Source organism: Cottoperca gobio, chromosome 9, assembly GCF_900634415.1.
Source record: "Cottoperca gobio chromosome 9, fCotGob3.1, whole genome shotgun sequence".
Taxonomy (NCBI): domain Eukaryota; kingdom Metazoa; phylum Chordata; class Actinopteri; order Perciformes; family Bovichtidae; genus Cottoperca; species Cottoperca gobio.
Window position 1 is genome coordinate 15,555,876 of NC_041363.1, and position 20,087 is coordinate 15,575,962.

The following is a 20,087-nucleotide window of genomic DNA, read 5'->3' on the forward strand; positions in this document are numbered from 1 at the left end:
GTATAGGCCATCCAAGGATACTCACCAAATACAGGTGAGAAGGTGATAACACCATCTGTAGCACTTTATGACTTCTTAAAATCATATTTGGGGATATAAAAGTTTGGAAATAAACCAAGTCCATTGTCTCAATTCCAAAGCATACCACACAACTGTACAGTCCCTCTGTGTTTTTCCTCATGAGTCATTTACAACTGGCTACAACCCGTCAATTAGGTCTTTATTCACAAGCTGGAGATGTGTTCTCTTCTGGGATCTATTCTCCACCCTGCTGCCCAGCTAGAAAAACATCCAGTCACTCCCCCGCAGCCCCCCAAGTTAAATAAGGAAAATGGCAGTGTAAGGTCCGAAGCCAGCCTACCATGAAAGGAATTATCTGTGGAAAATGTGTCTGGCAAAAACCGAACAGTCTCAATCGTTCCCGTCACATTTTCCAGTTGAATAGTGAACGGTGACGGTAAGAGAAAAACATTTTTGAAACCCGTCGAACTTGGCCTTTACATGCTGGTGTAGTTCCTGTAAATATAATATGACTTTGACAGTAAATAAGTTTAACGAGGTCAAATCAACCAAAGCAGAAAGAGCTGGTTTAAATCAAGCAAATGTATGTCGCTTTCACTCCCAACTGTACACTTGAAATGCTTTAGGCTGAGAGCCGAGGGCACAAGAGGGTATCAGACCTCTCTCAGTAGCGCCCCTTTCTGGTCAGGGGTGATAGATCAACTAAGCGTTACTACAGTAACAGCTGCTTCTAAGCCTCCATCTTACAGAGGAGAGCAGGGAACGAGAATGAAGAAGGATATGGTAGCGCCATTTTCAGCCACGAACGAGGACTGATAAGACACAATAGCGAGATTCCTGGACTGGCGTTTCAACCCTTATTGGAGCTGAAGCCATCCTGTATTCTTGTTAATCACTTCTTCCTTGTCCTTCAAAATGAAACTTTACTGATATGAAAACCTTTTAACCCAACAACAAAATAGTTTTTTTTCTCTTTCTCTGTCTACACTGTTTATATCAACTACAAATATACTCACAGTAAAAATACAACAACTGACTGCCAGATCTGTTCCCACAGCTGCTCAAAGTAACTTTAGGAAAAATAAAGAAACAGTTGGGGAAAATAAATTTCCACAACTTTGAATTGTAAGTGAAACTGAGACAGTGAAAGCAGGGATAGAAAAAAAGATTAGCCGCTGAATAAACAAACACATGCATCTAGTAGCAACCAACGAGAAAAAAATGGAAACATTATTTTTATATTTATATAAGTCTTGCATAGAGAATTGCACATGTGTGTGTGTGTGGGTGTTGCATATGCTGGTTAATGCTTTTATTGTTTCCAAGTAGAGTTAAACAGAGCCTTCCCATGAAAGCCACGGGTTGAATGAGGGCTAAAAGACAGATCGCTCAGCTGATAGCAGTGTTTCAGCACTCCATCTGACCTTGGAGTGATTACTCTGAAAACAAAAACCTGGACATTAAAATCTGGTTCCCCAGGCAAGGGAGGGAAACATGTGCAACTAAAGTGAAGCTGCCATTCAACATGGTCCATTCTTGCCAGTTTAAGAGTACCCGTCCGTTCGTTGGTGGATAACCAAACATTTAACTTGATGGTGGTATTTTTAAGGCTCTTAGTACCATTCAACTCCATTAACCTTAGTCAGGCTATAAGTAACATTTATCTAATCATGAACAAACACAGGTTTTCTGAGGTTGTGTTCGGATAAATCAATCCCAAGATGAAGGTCATAAAAGTGCATTCATTGATTAAAAGTAAGCAAAAGTCATCTTTTCAAAAGTATTTATTATTTAGAAATACAAATTTATAATCTACCTCTTTTGAAAGAATTATATTTTCATAATGAATTAATAAATAAAAGTGTAAATATAATAAACCAATAATATATGTATGTACTGTATATATATATATATATATATATATATATATATATACACACAACACAAATAATAAATATTGGTAATGTCTTTTTCTATCCAGTTGTAGACTGCCTTTACTTCAGTCGGATTAGCATATCCAAGACTACAGCCTGACCACCAGGCACCCCCGGCGACAGGGCTGCTTCTGTCCGCCGCATAGCACCTCCACAAGGGTCACGGCCAAGAGTCCTCCCCCTCTTCCACTGCGCGCTGAAGAACAGCTGCTCTGCCAAGCACATTGACTAAGCATTGACTACTGCCTGCTGGGCTCATTTTCTAGTTAGTAGAAAAAATCTAATTTAAATAGAAAGTGCATTTACAGGTCTGGTGAGAAAACACAAAGTACCATTTAAACCTAATAGAACAACACCATCATTACAGGTTGCTGGTTTTCCTTTAAGTCCTGTGTTTAATTTCTACATCCTCTGCCTGACTCTCCGTGTCCCCTACACTCACTCTCCCCGCAGCTCGGTCGGTGCTTGTGCTTGCCAATGCCACAGGCATAAAAGAATGACAGAGCAAGGGGTCATTAACGAGAACTAATCAGCCCTGAGACAGAGAGACAGAGCGAGAGAATGAGAGCCAGAGCAGAGGAGAGGAGAGCGTAAAATACAGCTCTGAGCGACGATAAGGGGGACAGGAAAGACTAGCATGGGGTCAAAAACTACCAACTTTGGCAATCAAAGGTCACATACACTCAAAAAATCCAAGGTTTTCAGAATTTTAATTATAAATAAAAGTTAACATTGTAATATATCATTTTCATATCTGTTGGAGACAGATGGGTGTATGGATTAACTTTCCACCTCCATGCGTACGTGCCTTTGTTAGAGTACAGTTAGCATTTGCACACGCATACACACACACACACACACACACACACACACACACACAACACACACACACACACACACAACACACACACGCGCACACACACACACACACAAGCAGAGATGGACAAGACGCTTATTCATGTCCCACTGGTCTGTGACAGGTAATGAGAAGACCATGGTAGAAAGATGTAATTATTCTGGTATCTATGAGTCTGAAAGAGAGGAAACAAGCCCTGTATGACCTCATGGCTCATGTGCATGCACACACACACACACACACACACACACACACACTCACACAAACATACACACATGCTCGCTAAAACACAAAAGCATGCATATGCACAGACAAAGACGAGTCAGAAATGACGGTAACAAAGGAATGTTTTCGTTGATACCAGCAATACAAATACTCTACGTAGGCCTCCAGTTAAAGTACATTGTAAGAATAAAAACATAAAAAGTATAACACAAGGCGGCACGTTAGAAATATGCTTTCCAGGCTGTTTGTTGAGCTACAAATTATGTAGTAAAATACAAATAACATCAAGCGATTTGCATGACCACAACCACATTTGACTGTTATTGTTAACGTTAATAACACCCTGCACTTCAAGGAGAGTTCTAGTTACTAGTTTGTAATTCACAGGCCAACTTTCCGCTTCGTTATTCCTCGCCGTACGAGTGTGACCTCTCCCTGAGCTCCTCTCAGAGTGTGCCTGACCTCTGCGCGTCTTTCTCCACCATCAACCGTGGAGGGACTCCCGAAATATCTAATTGTATTCATTCATTTTCTGTGCCCGGCAAGGGGAGACAGACAGAGAGAAAGAGGGAGGAAGGGAGGGAGGGAGAGTGAAAGAGACGGGGAGACGGGGAGACGCTGAGCAGCGAGAGGCAACACAGAAGAAAGGCGAGGAGGAATATGGGGAAGGAGAAAAGACAGAGAGGGGAGAAAGGAAGGGAAGGGCCGTCTCTTCGGCATTAAAGCTGAGATATCATTAGAGCCACTGGCTGTCCCCTCATTACAATAAATACTCACAAGCAAAGACAGTCAGCGAGATAGAAGAGGGCAAAATCCACAGAGAAATGTCCCTGTACTTTAAGTTATTTCAAGCTGAAGCGACTCTCTCAAGACAGATAAAAACTTCAAGATGTCCCGTACTTCACTAAACTGTCCCTCAAAATAACTTTTTGATGGGCAAAATAGCTGAAAATCAAAAAGAAATCTAAACCACAAACAGGAAAAACTAAAAAAGAAAGTGTGGATTTGTTAAAGAGAGAGCAGGGTGAACAAAAGAGAAGATACAATCAAATAAAACAGCAAGTTTCTGGTCTCATGCTTGAGTTTTGATACGCAACGGTGGACTGGAGCCAACAAGACACCATGGAAATCCCCTCTTCCCCCGGACCCCAATCACCAACAAGACAAACACTCAGCAGAAAGAACCGTGGAACCGCTAACGTAAATTATGATACAGTAAACCAATATAAAATTACAGACTAATCTACCAATTGCTTGGAATTCTAACCACTGGAAAACCAAATAAAAGAAATTCTTACCTGCAAAAACATTTTTGCAGACAAAAGGTTCCAATGCAGACACAAAAGCCCTTATCCAAGATTCCCCATTACAACTGATAGTCTAGATAGTGTCTAGACCAGTGTGATTTGTCTACCATTCACTCAGACAAAGGCAGAAGTAACCCTGTCGTCTAGTTCACTTTTTCCAATCATTTTTGCAATATATAATTAAAAACAAATGTTTAGTTCTAAACTTCAAATTAATTGTAAGTAAAAATATGTGACAAAGTTTGTAAAGTAAAGCGGTTTTTAGTTGGTATTTCCACAAACAGGTTTTAATTTCTGTCTGTGCATTTCAGGTGATTAGGTAAGTATGCAGAGCATAACGTATTGCACACGCTGATGTGAAACATCTAACTTGAACACAATAATTTCAAAGCAAAACCAAAAAAGCTAAACTCAAACTACAGCTTCAGTGTGATGGATTATCTAGCTAGGGAAATGTTCAAGTCTGTGAAAGCTGCAGTTTGAATGGCGATAAATAGCTTTTTCTGGAAAGAGAGCCCACAACGAGTGTGTTCAGACACAAACAAAGCAAGGATGTAAAGAGAAAGTCAAACTAGAAGAATGAGAAAATGATGACCATTATTATTTGTATATTATTTAGGACAAACTACATTATTAATTTGAATTAATTGCTATCATAAAGTAACATGTAATGTTGGCTCGAATGTGCCTGTGTGTGTGTGTGTGCATGGGGCGTTCACATCGTAAATACTTGGAGCAGCAGAACTTTCGTTGTGACTGTGAAGCCTCAGAACAAAGGCGGACATTGGCAAGTTGCGTTGCAGTGCCACACCAGCTTTCTACAATAATGCAAGAAGAGAGAGACTCGATATTTATTAACTGAGTCATCAATAAAAGATGTTTGCTATCTCTCCCTCTCTCCGTCTCCTCCCTGCTGTTGTGTTACCTTGCTGGCTTCCTGGACTGCAGGGGTGAGAGTCAAACAAAGTCTATTTAGAGTACGTAGAACGGAGTGACTGGTGTTAGCAGTATTACAGCCTCTGTGAAAACCTGTTTCCTTTCCTCGGGCAAGTCAGGGCTTCAGAAACGGATGAGGCTCAGGAAACTATCTGTTTCTAAGATTTGACTTGGGACGCAAAGAGAGTAAAAGACACAGCATGCATGCAGCCAAGTGGATCACACGGTTCTTGTTTTCTCTCCTCTCTCTTTCAGTGTGTCAGATCTGAGATTAACAGATTTACTTAAATTTCCCTTTTTTTTCCTAACTACACTTTTTTCCTTCATTGAAGCTGAGAAAACTTGTCAGCACATCTGGAAGACATCAAGCTAACTGAGCGGCCAGTCAAGTCAAAACTGTTTTGTTTAAAGAAAAATGTAGTGTCTAATGAAAGTATGTCTATCAACAGCCGAAATCTAGATTCAACTCAAAATTGTGTTTGCCTCTATTGAAGAAAGCGGTCTATAAATAAACAGCCGGGGTAAGTCAGAGTAAAGACTTAGACCACAACAGTCATGGTCTACAGTATATCAGGCCGAGAATCTACGCACCCTGCTAGACTGGCCCCGACTTCAGGAGAGGGCTTACAGTCAGCCCTCCGTTTGTACCTCTGACCACTAATTGCTTCAAGCAATAAATCATGTTTTCCGTAACTTCCAACTGAATATAAATAGTTGTGCAACAAATTCAGCATGTGCTATTAATGGCTTTGTGCACACTTGGAGGCTAAGCTGAGGATTTTATTTAACAAATACTAAGTGCCGCTGGCAGTTGAGTGAAAGATCTTTGTAAACTCCACCAGCAGTGTTTAGACTTAATAAGCCGGGGACAAGGCTGTACAGTCTGACTCTATGAGGGACTCTTAGTAGGAAATGCTGCTTTGACAAACATGTACACTGAACAGTGAGCTGGGCTCAAGTCTGTCCGAGCACAGAGGGGTTTGACTAGAGGATTGTAGCACATCTGAGAAACTTATTTTAACTTTGCTAACCTTCGCTGGAGCAGCCCATCTGAGTCAACAGCACATAAAATCCTCACTTCACTACTAACAGTGCTGAGTGTGTTGTGCACACACTTGTCTTTTTATAATATACATGAAAAGTGAAAAGCATACAGTTTTTATTCCTAAAACATTTAACATTATTTAAGAATTAACTGTTTGAACATCTTTTTTTTTTTTTTGACATTAGGTCAGGATATGACTTGAATCAGCAACCATTCATGTTCACAAGTATGCACAAATAAATATAAATACGTAAAATGTGTTTAATTTGGGCTAACTTTGCCTATTTTAGAATGAGGAAGCTGCACACTTTTACACAGAGTGAAAGTTTTCAAAAGTTTTAAATGGGAAAGTCTATGGTTTCCACACTACACTTAGTGGAATAAAAAACCTTTCACAGTTTAAAACTTACGCTACAATAGGTTTTATGATCCAGAATTTATTTGCAATATTTAGGGTTTAATTTGAGCAAACAATAATATTATCTGACCTCTAAAAGCCTAAAAAACCTGATCAAATTTCATTGTTTTGTATTTTATTTACAATAGTGTGCTCAAAATGTCAATGATCAAACATTAAACTGCTGCACAAAAAAAATATTGCATTGTCTTCTGAACGTAACTAAAATAAATAAACTGTTGCCCAAGGAAACGTTTCTTCACATACAAAGTGAATCAATAACTATTTTTAAAATGATAGTTTGTAGAAAAATCCTCATAACATTCCACTGAGGCTTCAGCCTACTCAAAGACGAGTTTGTCTTTTTATGTAATTTGTCTGCCATGGTTCCTTTATAATATCCATGAAGCACTCCTTGATGTACTTTTAGGTGTACTGGGACCGCTCTATGTCCATAAATTGCATTATGGCAACTGTACTGAATTTCGTGAATAAGCTTTTCAATATTGACTGAAACATTATGTTCTAACTGCCTACATGTAGTATCGCCAGTTAGTGATGAAGACCTATACACAGAATCACTGTCCTGCTCGCTGCACGGGTCTGAGACGTTTGGCCTACAAGTGAAGTTTTCCGAAACAAGGCAATGGACCTATAGTCTGAAGTGAGTTAGTGTGTGTCCAGATATAATGGACTTTGTGGATTTATACTGAGTGTTAGTTGTTTAGCCTAGTTAAGACGAGTTTGATACTGCTGTTAATGGGTCCAGTGGGGTAGTGTAAATAAATGTAAAGCCTGAGTCCGCCGGACAGAGAAACAACACAAGATAATGCTCTAGGGTTTACATAATTTTACAGCTCGGAACATAAACCTACAGCTAGAATAACTCCAAATTAAACAGTAATTACCATTTGGGAAATATTGACAGCGGGTGCAACACCAGACGATGAATTTCCAAGCCTTATACGCACGGTTTTAATCTATAGTTTCCTCGAGGGGACGCGCTGGTAATGAGCAGCCACGTATTTAAAATAAGGCACAGTAACCTTTTTACACTCTTTTTCCTATCCTCAGCTATAGCATGTACCTACAGCTACTGGCATGATGCCCCCACTGCGGAGAATAAACACCGATGTGGTCCAGCAAACATGCAAACCCCGTGGTTCATGCAGATGCGAGGAGACGGAACATCGCCGACTCTCCGCGTCAAACCTTCCCAGTGTGAGGCCACTTACTTGGCGTTGGTCCGGTTCCAGAAGACGGCGTAGCGGTCGGCCACCACTTTGGAACTGGGCTCCTGGCTAAATACACACATCAACAGCACCAGGAAGAAGAAGATGACCATTTCCATTTGCAGCATCACTACAGCGAAACTTCGGCACGTATTCCTCTTCAGTGTCGGTCAGTCAGTCAGTCGAGTTGTACGGGCGCTTCAACCGGGACAGGTGATGAGTCTCATTCACATGTGGCCGTGTGTTGCTGGCGCAGATTGGGAATGCTAAACAAATACAAATGCGCACGACATATAAAACGCGACGGGAATAGCGAGAATGTGACCATTCAACGGGACACTTGAGATGACACTTGTTCAGGCTGTCGGAAATGTAAAGTTATAAAACCGACGCGTCACTGTGTTGTCTCTGATGCAGGTCGAGGGTCCAGATGAATCACAGGCTTTATGTCATGCAGTATGTCAGCTCTGACAAATTCGTGGTGGGCTAACAAAATAGGTCTCCCACTAATGCACAAGCAGTGAGATCAGCACACACAAATGCGCAGCACAACAGGCAGTGTCTTCAGTGGTGTGGTAATGTTCCCCTTATGCAGGGAGCTACTGGATGTAGCCTGTGTCGGGGCAAATGACAACTGCTGCACACTTCTTCTTACTCCAAACCAAAAGCGCAGGGGATTAGTCTTTCCAAGATGTGATGGAGAAAAGAGAGAGAGGCTCCAATGTGTCCAATGACGCCGTGTGGCACACGTCAGATGTCCATGTTCTCCATGCAACTTTTTAAAGGCATACAGTCAGTCAGTCACTGGCAGATGAATGGTAATGTTAGTATCGGTCTTTCGTCTCCAGCGTAAAGAAAGACAGTTATCCTTTCTCGGCGATTTACCGGAGGTGTCACGGTCGAGGTGGGGAGGAGTCCTTCTCGCTTTCGGAGAGAGGACGGACAGCGTTGGGTTTTCTCATGCGCTTCTCTGCGTGGAGACGCGTGTTTATGTCCGCATCCCAAAGTGTCGTCCTCATATATAAGCCATCGTGCGACGTGCAGGTTTAAAAAAAATCTTGCTTTCTCCCATGTGCGTGCTCTGTAGTCTTCCTCTTTTTTGTGTTTGGGTTTAAGACGCCGGGACACGCAGGAAGGTGAGGGCAAAGGCAGGCAGCTCCAGACGCCGACTGAGATAGTGGGTTTGGTTACGGCGGAGCGGGGGATAGTCCCATTGGTCTGAAATTATTTGAATGGGCGTCACCGAACAAAGCCAAGCCCCTCCCCCGCCTAAAACCGAGTTTATTCAATTACCGAGAGGTAGAGCTGGAAAGGGACGGGGGAAGAGGTGCACAGGACTGGGACCGCTTTTAGAAACTCTACTGTCAGATGCGACCGATAAGTGCGCACGGCGCTATTTAATTACATGCAAACGGACGCAGCGGAGCACAGAAGACCATGGACTCCAGTTACTCAGTTCAATTTAACTCAATTAAAATGTGCTTTTCTTAATAACTGGAGAGAGGCCCGCATTTAGTATAGACTGGACGTTATTAAAAGGCAAATTAATAATATATATATTTTTTTATATTAATTTGACAGATAATATAAAATAAAGAAACGTGGAAAATGTTGCAAATGGGCCATTCCAGCAATTCAACGATAGTGTCAATTATCTCCCCGTACAATATTTCAAAAAATGCTATTCATATTTTTGTAATCTATAATTGTGAGGAATTCAACTCCAAAATGGTCACGTACTTCCCACAGGTTTATAAGAAGACAGAGAGGCTGGAGATTCACATCCTTCTGTGTGATGGCGTAATGCTGGGAGATGATGGCCATGCAGGGCTCCGGGTAGATGTGACAGGGCAGCCTGTTGCGGGGAGCAGACTGAAGGGGTTCAAGGCGCCGCTCCAGCGCCCAGACGCCCCGCAGTGGCGAGCAGGCGGGAGTTCGAGTGCGCCAGGGGAACCGCATCTGTCGTCGCCTGAAATCAGACAAGGAGGATTTATTAAAATTAAGAAAATGAGCGGCAGGCTTAAATGCAGGTGGGATATCCATAACGAAAATAAGTGTAACATGAATTAATACGGATACAATGAGCAGAACGTCTGGGACGAATGTATAATGACCTGGCCTATCGGCATGTTTAAAATGTATTCCTGATTTAGTTCTGTTAGGCTTAATAATCTTTTATTTTTTGTAGGTATTTATTTGTGTGTCTGTGTGTCTTTTAAAAGTGAGGGATTAGATATGACAAATGTTTTTGAACAGGCATGTGAACTTAATTATAAGTTCCCTCTTCCGTCCATATGTCATGTAGAGCAACAATACAGCATAACTAGAAGTAGAAAAATACATGTTTGAGGTTGCAATAGCAAAGCGTGAGAGCATACAAGCACAATGTATTGGGAGTTAAAATATACATTTAAAAATAATATCTAATATAAAGGTATAAAAGCAATACAAAACTTAAGCATACAAACCTAAAAGGTTATGATTTTAAAGAGGTAAGTGAAGACATCTTTAGTATGCGCTTATTTATCTCCTCTTACTTTTTCTATAATATGTCTGTCAGCCAATAAGTAATACATAAAATATAATATAAAGTAAGGAAGACCTCAAATTTTACATCAACATTTTATCCTAGTAAAGTCAAGAAAATCAGATGCAGTCGTAAATGCCTACTGTGTGAGTGTGTGTGTGTGTGTGTGTGTGTGTGTGTGTGTGTGTGTGTGTGTGTGTGTGTGTGTGTGTGTGTGTGTGTACAACAGGTGCTGTTTTCCATTAAAGATACAGGAGAAGAGAGAAAAAGCAGAGTTAATACAGAAGGAGGGAGGAAGGGGTGAGAAGGCAGCTAATATTTTAAGATAATCCTCTTGACCTTTTCCCTTGGACTATTGTAAACTCAGGGCCATTCACTTATAGCTATCACCACACACACACACACAAACACTGCAACCACACTCACACAAACACCATGACCACCACACAAACTCAGGCAAGTATTATCACGCACGCACACATCTTCTCAAGCATTTTTTTGGGACAGACACACACACACACACACACACACACACACACACACACACACACACACACACACACGCACACAGAGAGAGAGAGAGAGGACACTATCAACTTCCAGGGGAGGAGGGGTGGGGAGGTCAACTTGGAGGTCAGTGAACATGGCTGTTTTCACACCCACTTTACAGCCATGACTGCATTCCTCTCCTGCTGCGTCCCATCTCTCTCTCTCTCTCACACACACACACACACACACACACACACACACACACACACACACACACACACACACACACACACACACACACACACACACACACACAAAAACACACTTGATAACAAGCATATAGGACTGACTAGAGCGCACAGCGCATACCCCCAGCTGCTTTCATTTTCTCTGGCATAGAAACAGAGTTTTTCCTCCCCATCCCCTCCTCTTAACCCGCTGTCACTATCATAGTGGGCTGCGTTGATTACTTCTCATGCAGGCCTATTTTCTCCTCTCTCCCCAAGCAGAGCAGTGCAAAGATGGCTTGAACTCTATTTTCAAAAAGCTGGGTTTCTTTTTATTTTTGGTTCATTAGTGAGGAGGAAACAATACTAATATGGGCTATCAGTGATCGGTGATATATTTTTCTAAAGGGATACAAAATTCTTGCATGCACACACACTTATTTCTCCTCTCTTTGTCTCTTTCAGCTCCCTTTGTTATTCTCTCACATAAATTGTATACATTCATATTTGATGCACACAAAGTATCTTTTAATTTTACAGCAGAGCCTCGTCTTTCCATTTTAAAATAAACTCTTTAACTGTGAGGTTTTATTGTCCATTTAAAATGTTGTCATAATTCTAGTAATGCCTTTTTGATACAGGATAACCGGTTTCATCAAGAGCTTCAGTTTGATTCATCGAAGTGATTCTGGTCAAAATGAAAAGTGTCTGGCTTCGAGCCCGAGATTTTCCTCTTCTCACACTGTAATCTGTACGCTCACACAGCCAGGGTCACAGCAGGGTGAGATGGTAAGGCTGGTTACTGAGTGACTGGCTGGGTGGTTAATACCTTTTTTCCTTCTTTTTTTATGTTATTGTTCTTTTGCCAATAGCGCAATTAGAGACCACATCATTACACAGACTCATTAAAAAGATGTGAAAATGCAGCTCTGTATGTCTGGTGTCAACACGGCAGGTCAGGCATGCCAACAGGCAATTAAGGACATGAAAAGCAAAAAGGATCCTTTGAACAAGTTCTCTTGAAAATATCAGCAGCAAAAACATGTCACACTGTTTGGAAAAAAATTAATTAAAACTAATCTAATCAACTTTTCTGAATTGAGATCCATTGTATCCATTAGATTGGAATTTCACTAATCGGTCAATAAGATGCCCCTACATCAAAAGACATGCACAACTAAATCACTGAGTGGATATAGACAGTGTCACAGGTATAATGTCTTGCTTTAATACCATAAACCTTAAAAAGGAAAGTCTGCTCTCTTAAAATCAACCTCCCTCATCATCAAATTTCTAATAAGCATCCCCACAGTTTTACAGTACATTACCACTGTATGTATTGCGTGGTATAGCATTTCCCCAATGTTATGTATGTTTACTGAGACACAGAGCAGCATTGGGATACAGCAGACTGAGCAGTGTACCAGAGATCTATGTCATGATCTATTCAGATAGTGTAGCACCAAATCTCATTGACAAACAGCTCACATATCCATAAATATGATGCTCTGTCACAAGCCCAGGCAATGGGATAGTTGTCAGTTAGAATTACTGAGAGCACTGTGCATGCATTGTGCCCTGTCACCTAATTTACACCATTGTATGCTTCAAACTGGGAGACTAAACCAGATTAACCTGGGTTACGTATGCGGAGAACATAGGATTTCACCTCTTGCGAGCACAAATGGGAAATGCTCATGGCCATTCGAGAGGATAATCATCATACTTTAAGAGATGGGCTCCATAAGGAGTTAAAAAATAAGCATTTTGTACCTGTGTATACTCATAATTTGAAGAAGACAAGTTGACAAACCATTAAATGGCACATCTTACACCTGAAATCACAAATTCATCAGTCAGGATCAAAAAGCAAGTGTAGCATTCCAAACTTTAGTGTCTGCATCCTGTATATTCATAAACTTGACACAAACCTTTCTCATTACATCCGAGCTCATCGAGAACATTACCTCCCTTCCCTGTCTCGCTCCTTCACTCGCTCTTAATTCTCCACCGCGTCCCTCTTTAGGATGCATATTAGATTAAAGATTTTATTGTCACACTCAATGCACTTAGAGCGTTGGCAAACTAAATCACAGGGAGACAGCATGTCATAGAAGAGACACCTTGGGTTGACTAAGTCATGACGAGCCAGCACAAATCGATGAGAGGGACTAATCGGATGTATCTGCTGGGACGGGCCCTGCCCTGAATCCAAATGATGGACACCAGATGGGGACTGATGTTGCCATTAGTACACTATCAGTGCAGTAGATGTATTGAAGTAAGGACAAGGGCTTCCTATTCAATGAAGAATCAGGTTTTCAATAGGGACAGCCAAGGTCCTTGTATTCATGGGACAGAAAGAGCCTACAGTGGTGATGTCTTGACTGAGAGAAATAGAGAGAGAGATGAGGAGAGTTTGAATGTGTGCATTTGTTCTTGTGTGGTAATACTTAAGAGGACCAAGTGTTCTCACAAGGACAGAAAGATAGGGGGATTTTTTATCAATCCTCAAATGACTTCAAGCTTTGGTCGGTAACGTTGGAGAAGCAGTAAGATTAATAAAAAGAAAACGATCAAACTGAAAAACTTAGCCCAATGTTGTCAACTCTTTACCAATGAAAGTAGCTAGCAGCACTAGCTTCATAAGTTGCCCAGCCTGCCCCTGGCTGTTGTATTAGAATAGCCTTAGCTCCCATCTCGGCTCTTCCCCAAGAGCGGGTTTGGACCAGTAGGTCTAGCTGAGTCGACGGGAGATGCCACGGGCAGTGATCGTCTCGATGTCAGCTGCACTTCATTCATTCCCCACACTTCCTTCTCCGATGTTGATGAATGTATCTCTGTAATATGACATCAAGCTCCAGTAATGAACAGGAAAAGACAGCAATTAAAACAAAAATATTGTGAAGTCCATGGGAGCTCCAGGCTGCTGCCTCTACATGCACCTCCACCTCCACAGCAAGTATATAGTATCGATCTTCTCTTTGAATTCACTGCAAAAAAAGTGAATATGTTTATTTCCCAAAACGTCTAATTATTTCTGTAATGAATTTCCCTCTTTAAATTACACATAATGTATTTGCTCTCCCTAAAGGAATTACCGCTGGAAGTCCTCACAATTATAGAGAGCAGGATTGCGTGTGTGAACTGTATGTGGGAGCCTCTATTTACATACATACCACATGTCTATGTTTAAGATCAGTCATAGATGTCTCAGGGAGTTTTGCTTTTAAAGTCTTCAGTCTTATCTTGCATCACGGGGCAAAATATTCAAAAAAGCAGTTTTACTTTCTTGGATGAATGAAAATGTCCACACAGGCGTGTTTCTCCAGGGGTTTAGGACATACCATCAGCTGATAAAAAATTAATAAGAATATTCTTCATTCTTCAGCTGGATGCTATCAGCCAAGGCTGGTGTGAAAACAGTTGTTTTATGTTCTGACCTACACCCAGTTCTTCGGCAGCCTTACACTCAAGCTATCTGTTTTGTTTCTCCCTTTCTGTCCACAGTCAAATGAAGGAGAGGCTCGTTCACACTCACACAGACAAAAAACACAAACAGTCGCCTTCCCCCGGTAGAAATGTTTATTTGGTCTAAAACAAAGTGGTTTGTTTCTTAATATCTATGTTTGATACATTATGTTGTGTGATAATGTATCTCAACGACATCAGCTCCAGCTGTGTGTGTTCACAACTTCACTGAGAAAAAAAGTGTATCACGTTGTGTATGCACATGCTTGCAGCATACACACTTTGTATGTGTGCTTGTTTTCGCTCCTCTTTGTGTGTGTGCTTACAATTTCAAGGTTATATTACCTACAACTGAATTGGGTTACTTTGTCTTGTTGTTGTTTTAAACTAAAAACCACCTCTTTCCATTTATTACCCATAAGTGTATTACTTCCAGTGGGCAAATGCTGGGTTAATGATAAAAAGTAGATTGCATGGTGCTATTTTGTTCTTAGATCTAATTCAGAGAAGTCTAACTTATCCTCATTACAGGGACCTGTAGAGGAGCAAATGACAAATCACAGTATGCACCTATAATAAAGGTGACACTGTGAAAATCCCTTGGCTGGGATCCATCTCATCATTATGAGAGCATTATGAATGGATGTCATAAAAGTGAATTAAGACAGGACACTGCTGATATAGATATTATGAGCACATTGTCCCTTCCCTAATGTGAATGGTGCTTCAGCAGGCTTCTGCAATAAGGGCCTCAATTTGGAGAGGCTATCCTCAACTCTGAGTAATACTTACACACAATCATAACCAAAAAGCTGGGAGGAGAGAAGGTGGGCAACCATCGAGTCCTCTTTTGTACTCTCGCTGCTCTTTCATTATAGCTATGAATGTAAAAAAGCCTTTGATATCCCTGGCTACAGTGTGCAATGCAGCAGTCATTCGGTTGTACAGGGCCTCACGTCTCTCTTTGAAGTCCCAAGAAGAAATTGATGTTCCACTGTCCCTTTATGACTCTTCTGTCGAAAGGAAATATAGATTCATAGGCCCAGGACAAAGCTAATAGCCAGACTTGTTCAAAGCAAAGGAGCCCAATAATAGTGCCGTGTGTCAGTTCAAGCCAACGAACATTACTCTCTTATTAATACCAGTTGATTTTCTTTTCAAACTGTACTTTCTCTGCTTCTGTCTTCCCTTCTGTCTCATCCTCTGGCGGGTTTCGCTCTGTGGAAAAGGCCACCATTGAAGAGCTCAGCTATACATCATTGATGAGGGTACAATAGCATTAGTGTATGCTTAGCCTGCTAATTCTCACCGCCATTATGGAAAGTTTTCTAATCGGACCATTTGTAATTCCCCACATAAAAGGATGAGTTGAGATCTGAGCTTGCAATAGGGCTTATGACGCTGATCAAATTAAGATCATATTCTCTGACAGGAATACCTGATAATGAGAAATACAATTGGCATAGAGAGTATCACTTACAGGCTATTTACAAAGAGATTTACCCTGCGGTATTTATGAGGATGTATTTGTTATGCAGATTGCATATGCAGGAATGTTTCTAACTACAGACCATCTATATTCATATAATGTGCCTTTTCTTTCCAGAGGTGTTATTACAAACATCAAACTTCAACAAAATAATGTCATTTAATGTGTATATATTAGTGAATCTTGGCACCATTGTGTTAGTATTACATTCCTGACTGTCTGTATGAATATGAGAATGTTTCATATCCTCCTGACGCCACGGTAATCCTCCCTCTCCAGATATCGCTCAGTCACCGAGATAGACCATTTCCCTCTCATGTTTTTAATTTGTCTTTTTTAAATGGAAGGAATGAAGCACACATAAGAGCTCGGGGAAAACTTGCATCTGATTTCCACACATGCACACGCAAAGTCATTACGATGATGCGCAGCACAGATTTGTGTTTGAACATATGTAGAAGAAGAAGGGATCACATTCACACATGCATAATCATAAACACAGAGACATGAAAATACAGCCTCCGGAAATGATAGGGTGGAAACGTTCAGGATGTGTTTTTCCTCAAGGAAAATGTTTAGTGTAATCACATCTGAAAGGAAAGTGAGAAACCATATTATTTGCAGTGGCACACTGTATAGAATAATGAAGATACAGCATTATGAACAAATATAAGTCAATTCAGCTCACATATTTGAACACTTTGCTTCGGGAGCGATGCCCATCACACCCGTGTTGTGTTTTCATAAATGTTCTCCTCAGTTCTTAATGAAATATGATGTCATCATTCAGCGAAGCTGTCTGATGATATGATCCAGGGAAATGTGAGGTCACTCCAGTTTCCCCAAATGTAACATCAATCACAACAATGACTTCCAGAAAACCAGAGTGCAATCCAAGGCAGGGCTGTGTTCAGTGTGGATCCGCAACTCCCAAACACATGGATGAGGAAAATAATGTCATTTTGATGTAATCATAGCGTTGGCCTTATATTACTGCATGGTGACACTTTAATTACAATGATTAGTACCAATGGAACATATGTACAGTTTTTGTTATGCTCGAGCAGAGCACCTCACACATTCACTGAAAATATCAGTTTGAAATGTGAAGCATTTACCTATCAGTCTACCAAACTACAAAAAGCATTTGTCACTTAGCACTTTGGTTTAGTATAACTAGCAAAAACATGATACTGTTGAATTTGTTTTTTATGTAATTTGTTCAAAGCAGTTATCACCACAACAAATTTGTAAGTACGTAAGTAGATGTTTTTTGGTGAACAAAGACTTTAAGGAGTACTTTGGATTTGGAATTGCTGACAGTTTCAGAACTTTGCACAAGATTCACTCCTACGGGGGAGTAAGGCACATAAAACAGCATTCACATTACAAAACCTAACCATCCCTCTGTGATAAGTATCAGTATTTCACATCCACCCACCCGACTCTCACACCTGCTAGCCAGCGGGCCAGTAGAACATAGAGCCGCCCTCTGAACCGACATGTTTGACTAATACCAAATTGTCAGCACTATGTATCCCTGCAGCTCAGGATATTGGAGCAATTACCTTCATACAGCACCCCCTAAGAGCACAGGGGTCGTAGAGCCCAATTCATCTGTAGGACCCAGTCAAACAGACCTAACAGCGCCAACGCTGACTTGTTAGGGAACAAGGAGCCTGTCATAATTAGCAGTGACATTTGCTGACAGAGGGGCCAAGCAGGCCTGGCCTCCACTGAGATGTTTTAGCATAGAGAAAGGGGGAGAGAGAGATCTATCAGATAGAGAGAGGTCTTTCACTCGTCTCTCAAATGGATGCTCTTGCCTAAGGGGCCATTGTGCCAATCAGCAATTTTTCAACCAAATCATTTGCATCATAAACGGTTGCTCATGATGTGCTGTGAATTAATTTGTTGTTCACTTAAACACTGAAATGAGAAAAAGTTTAAAGAGTTTGTAACAAAAATATCAAAAAAAAAATCAGGGTTTTAGACATTTCTGCAAAAACCCACTGAGGAGCCCCCAAACATATGATGAAAGCAGAAGATTGCGAAAGGAAACAGTTGAAAGGAGAAATTTAGACTGTATCACAGTTTGCGCTGCCAAATTCTGCATCCATATGAAGGATAACATGCGTCCATAAAACTACATCTGGTGTCCATCAGAACCTTTTTCTTAGGTCAGGGGGCCACAGGATATTTAAAATTTCCATCAAAGAATCCAGATGACAAGGTAATGTCTTGGACAGGGACATGGGCTCATTAAATTACTTGTATAACTCTTGTCTCTTGTGATCCAAAAGAAAAAGGACAATAATCATTTTTAGGACCATGAAACATAACATTGTCACAGGCCAGATGATACATTTCCTCACAAGTTTGATGTTCATGTAGTTTACAAGTTCATGCAGGACCAAATAGCGAACATTTTTTGTATCCCTCCGTGTTTGCCCTCAAGGCAGATATGTAACTTGCAATACACTAAATATATGTTGAGCAAAGGAGCCTCACATCAGCCGTTTCTTTGGCATGTGTCAGCCGCACTGAAACAAAACAGATCACCTCTTATGTCAATCACTCCCACATCTTAAGGAAATGTGGCAATGAAAGGAGACGGATGAAGCATTTTCAGAGATAAATGAGGACCAGCATGTCTTGATTTGCTCACTGTCCGCCACCCATGAAGTATGTTCTCCTTCTCACCTGTAGCAATATCTCACTGGCCTCTCTCTCTCTCTCTCCCTCTCTCTCTCTCTCTTGTTCTTTCTTTCTCTCTTCCACTTCCTTGCCACAGGCGGGACATGGGACCACCTGCCACTGGTGAGGCAGGAACACGGGCAGCAATGACAGCTCTCCTATGGATTTGTACACTATTGTGGGCCTCGGGGCCCTGTGGTGAAGGGGACAAGGAGAGAGAGAGAAAGTGAGAGAGCAATAGAAAAGCGGTTAGAGAGAGAGACTGTTAACTGCCTAACCAAGGGTACAAACCAATTAATTATGCAAATCACACAATGACTTTTTAACATTTGTGGCAGAGGTACATGCTGCGTAGTAATTGGTCATTTACAGTAAGATATATGATACAGTAATGTGGTCACTATTCACTTCAGTTCTGGCACGAAGCCATGCGCATCAATTGCTGCTATTGCAATAAACCATAAATAACTTTTTGAAACTTTTTTTTTAAATCTTTTTTAATCATTTAAAATGGCTTTCTGTTAACAAGTGACCTCTTGTAGCCGTGTCGTGTCTGAGAAGCCGAGGCGATGGGAAGAGGTTTCCTACCATCACATTAAACTATTAACTATTGTGATGCATTAGCAAAACTTTGTTATCCTTCAGTAAAAATGTACTTACATGACAAGAAATGGACATATTTTAAACGATTTGGTCAGCGGACCTTGTGAAAAAAAAGTATGGCTTGAATGGTTGCAATTCCTCACAGTTCAGCTCTGCGCAAGTATTTCCATCCCAATCAAAAATCAACATTTGCCGCCGAACATTAACCGTAGAGATCAGAATACACTCATATGAAACATTTCTTGTAATATGCATTTTGTAAGACATAAAAAAACAACTTTGACATCCTGTTTATAGACGTTAGTAAGGGAGAGAAATAACCTGTTTTATCAAATTTAATAAAGGAATTGTTTTACGTACAGTCACTTTGTCAATATTGTCAATATTGCTGCCCTGACGCATTTCTATTAAAGCACATACCTTTTCATTATTGCTTAGCACTAAACCACAGCTTAAATATTAACATTATCTATAACAATGGGTTAATGGTTCTTTTACACATTGTCAGCCCTTCTTTTGCTATTCCCAGGGCCATTTAGACCAATCGCAGACTGACATACCGAGAGATTTATCTCCTGTTCCATTACAGACTTGACACAGGATATATTTCAGATAGGCTCTCTGTGCCTGC

The 20,087-nt window shown here is 40.9% G+C and overlaps 1 protein-coding gene across 2 annotated transcripts in view; it reads right to left on the bottom strand.

Moving 5' to 3' along the window:
- Window positions 1-8,081, bottom strand: part of efna5b (ephrin-A5b) — an 88,753-nt gene extending 80,672 nt beyond the window's left edge. For both annotated transcript variants that reach the window (XM_029440009.1, XM_029440008.1), the window contains exon 1: window positions 7,957-8,081. In XM_029440009.1, the coding sequence (XP_029295869.1) occupies window positions 7,957-8,081 (125 nt within the window). The remainder of the gene's footprint in view (window positions 1-7,956) is intronic.
- Window positions 8,082-20,087: the final 12,006 nt, after the last annotated feature.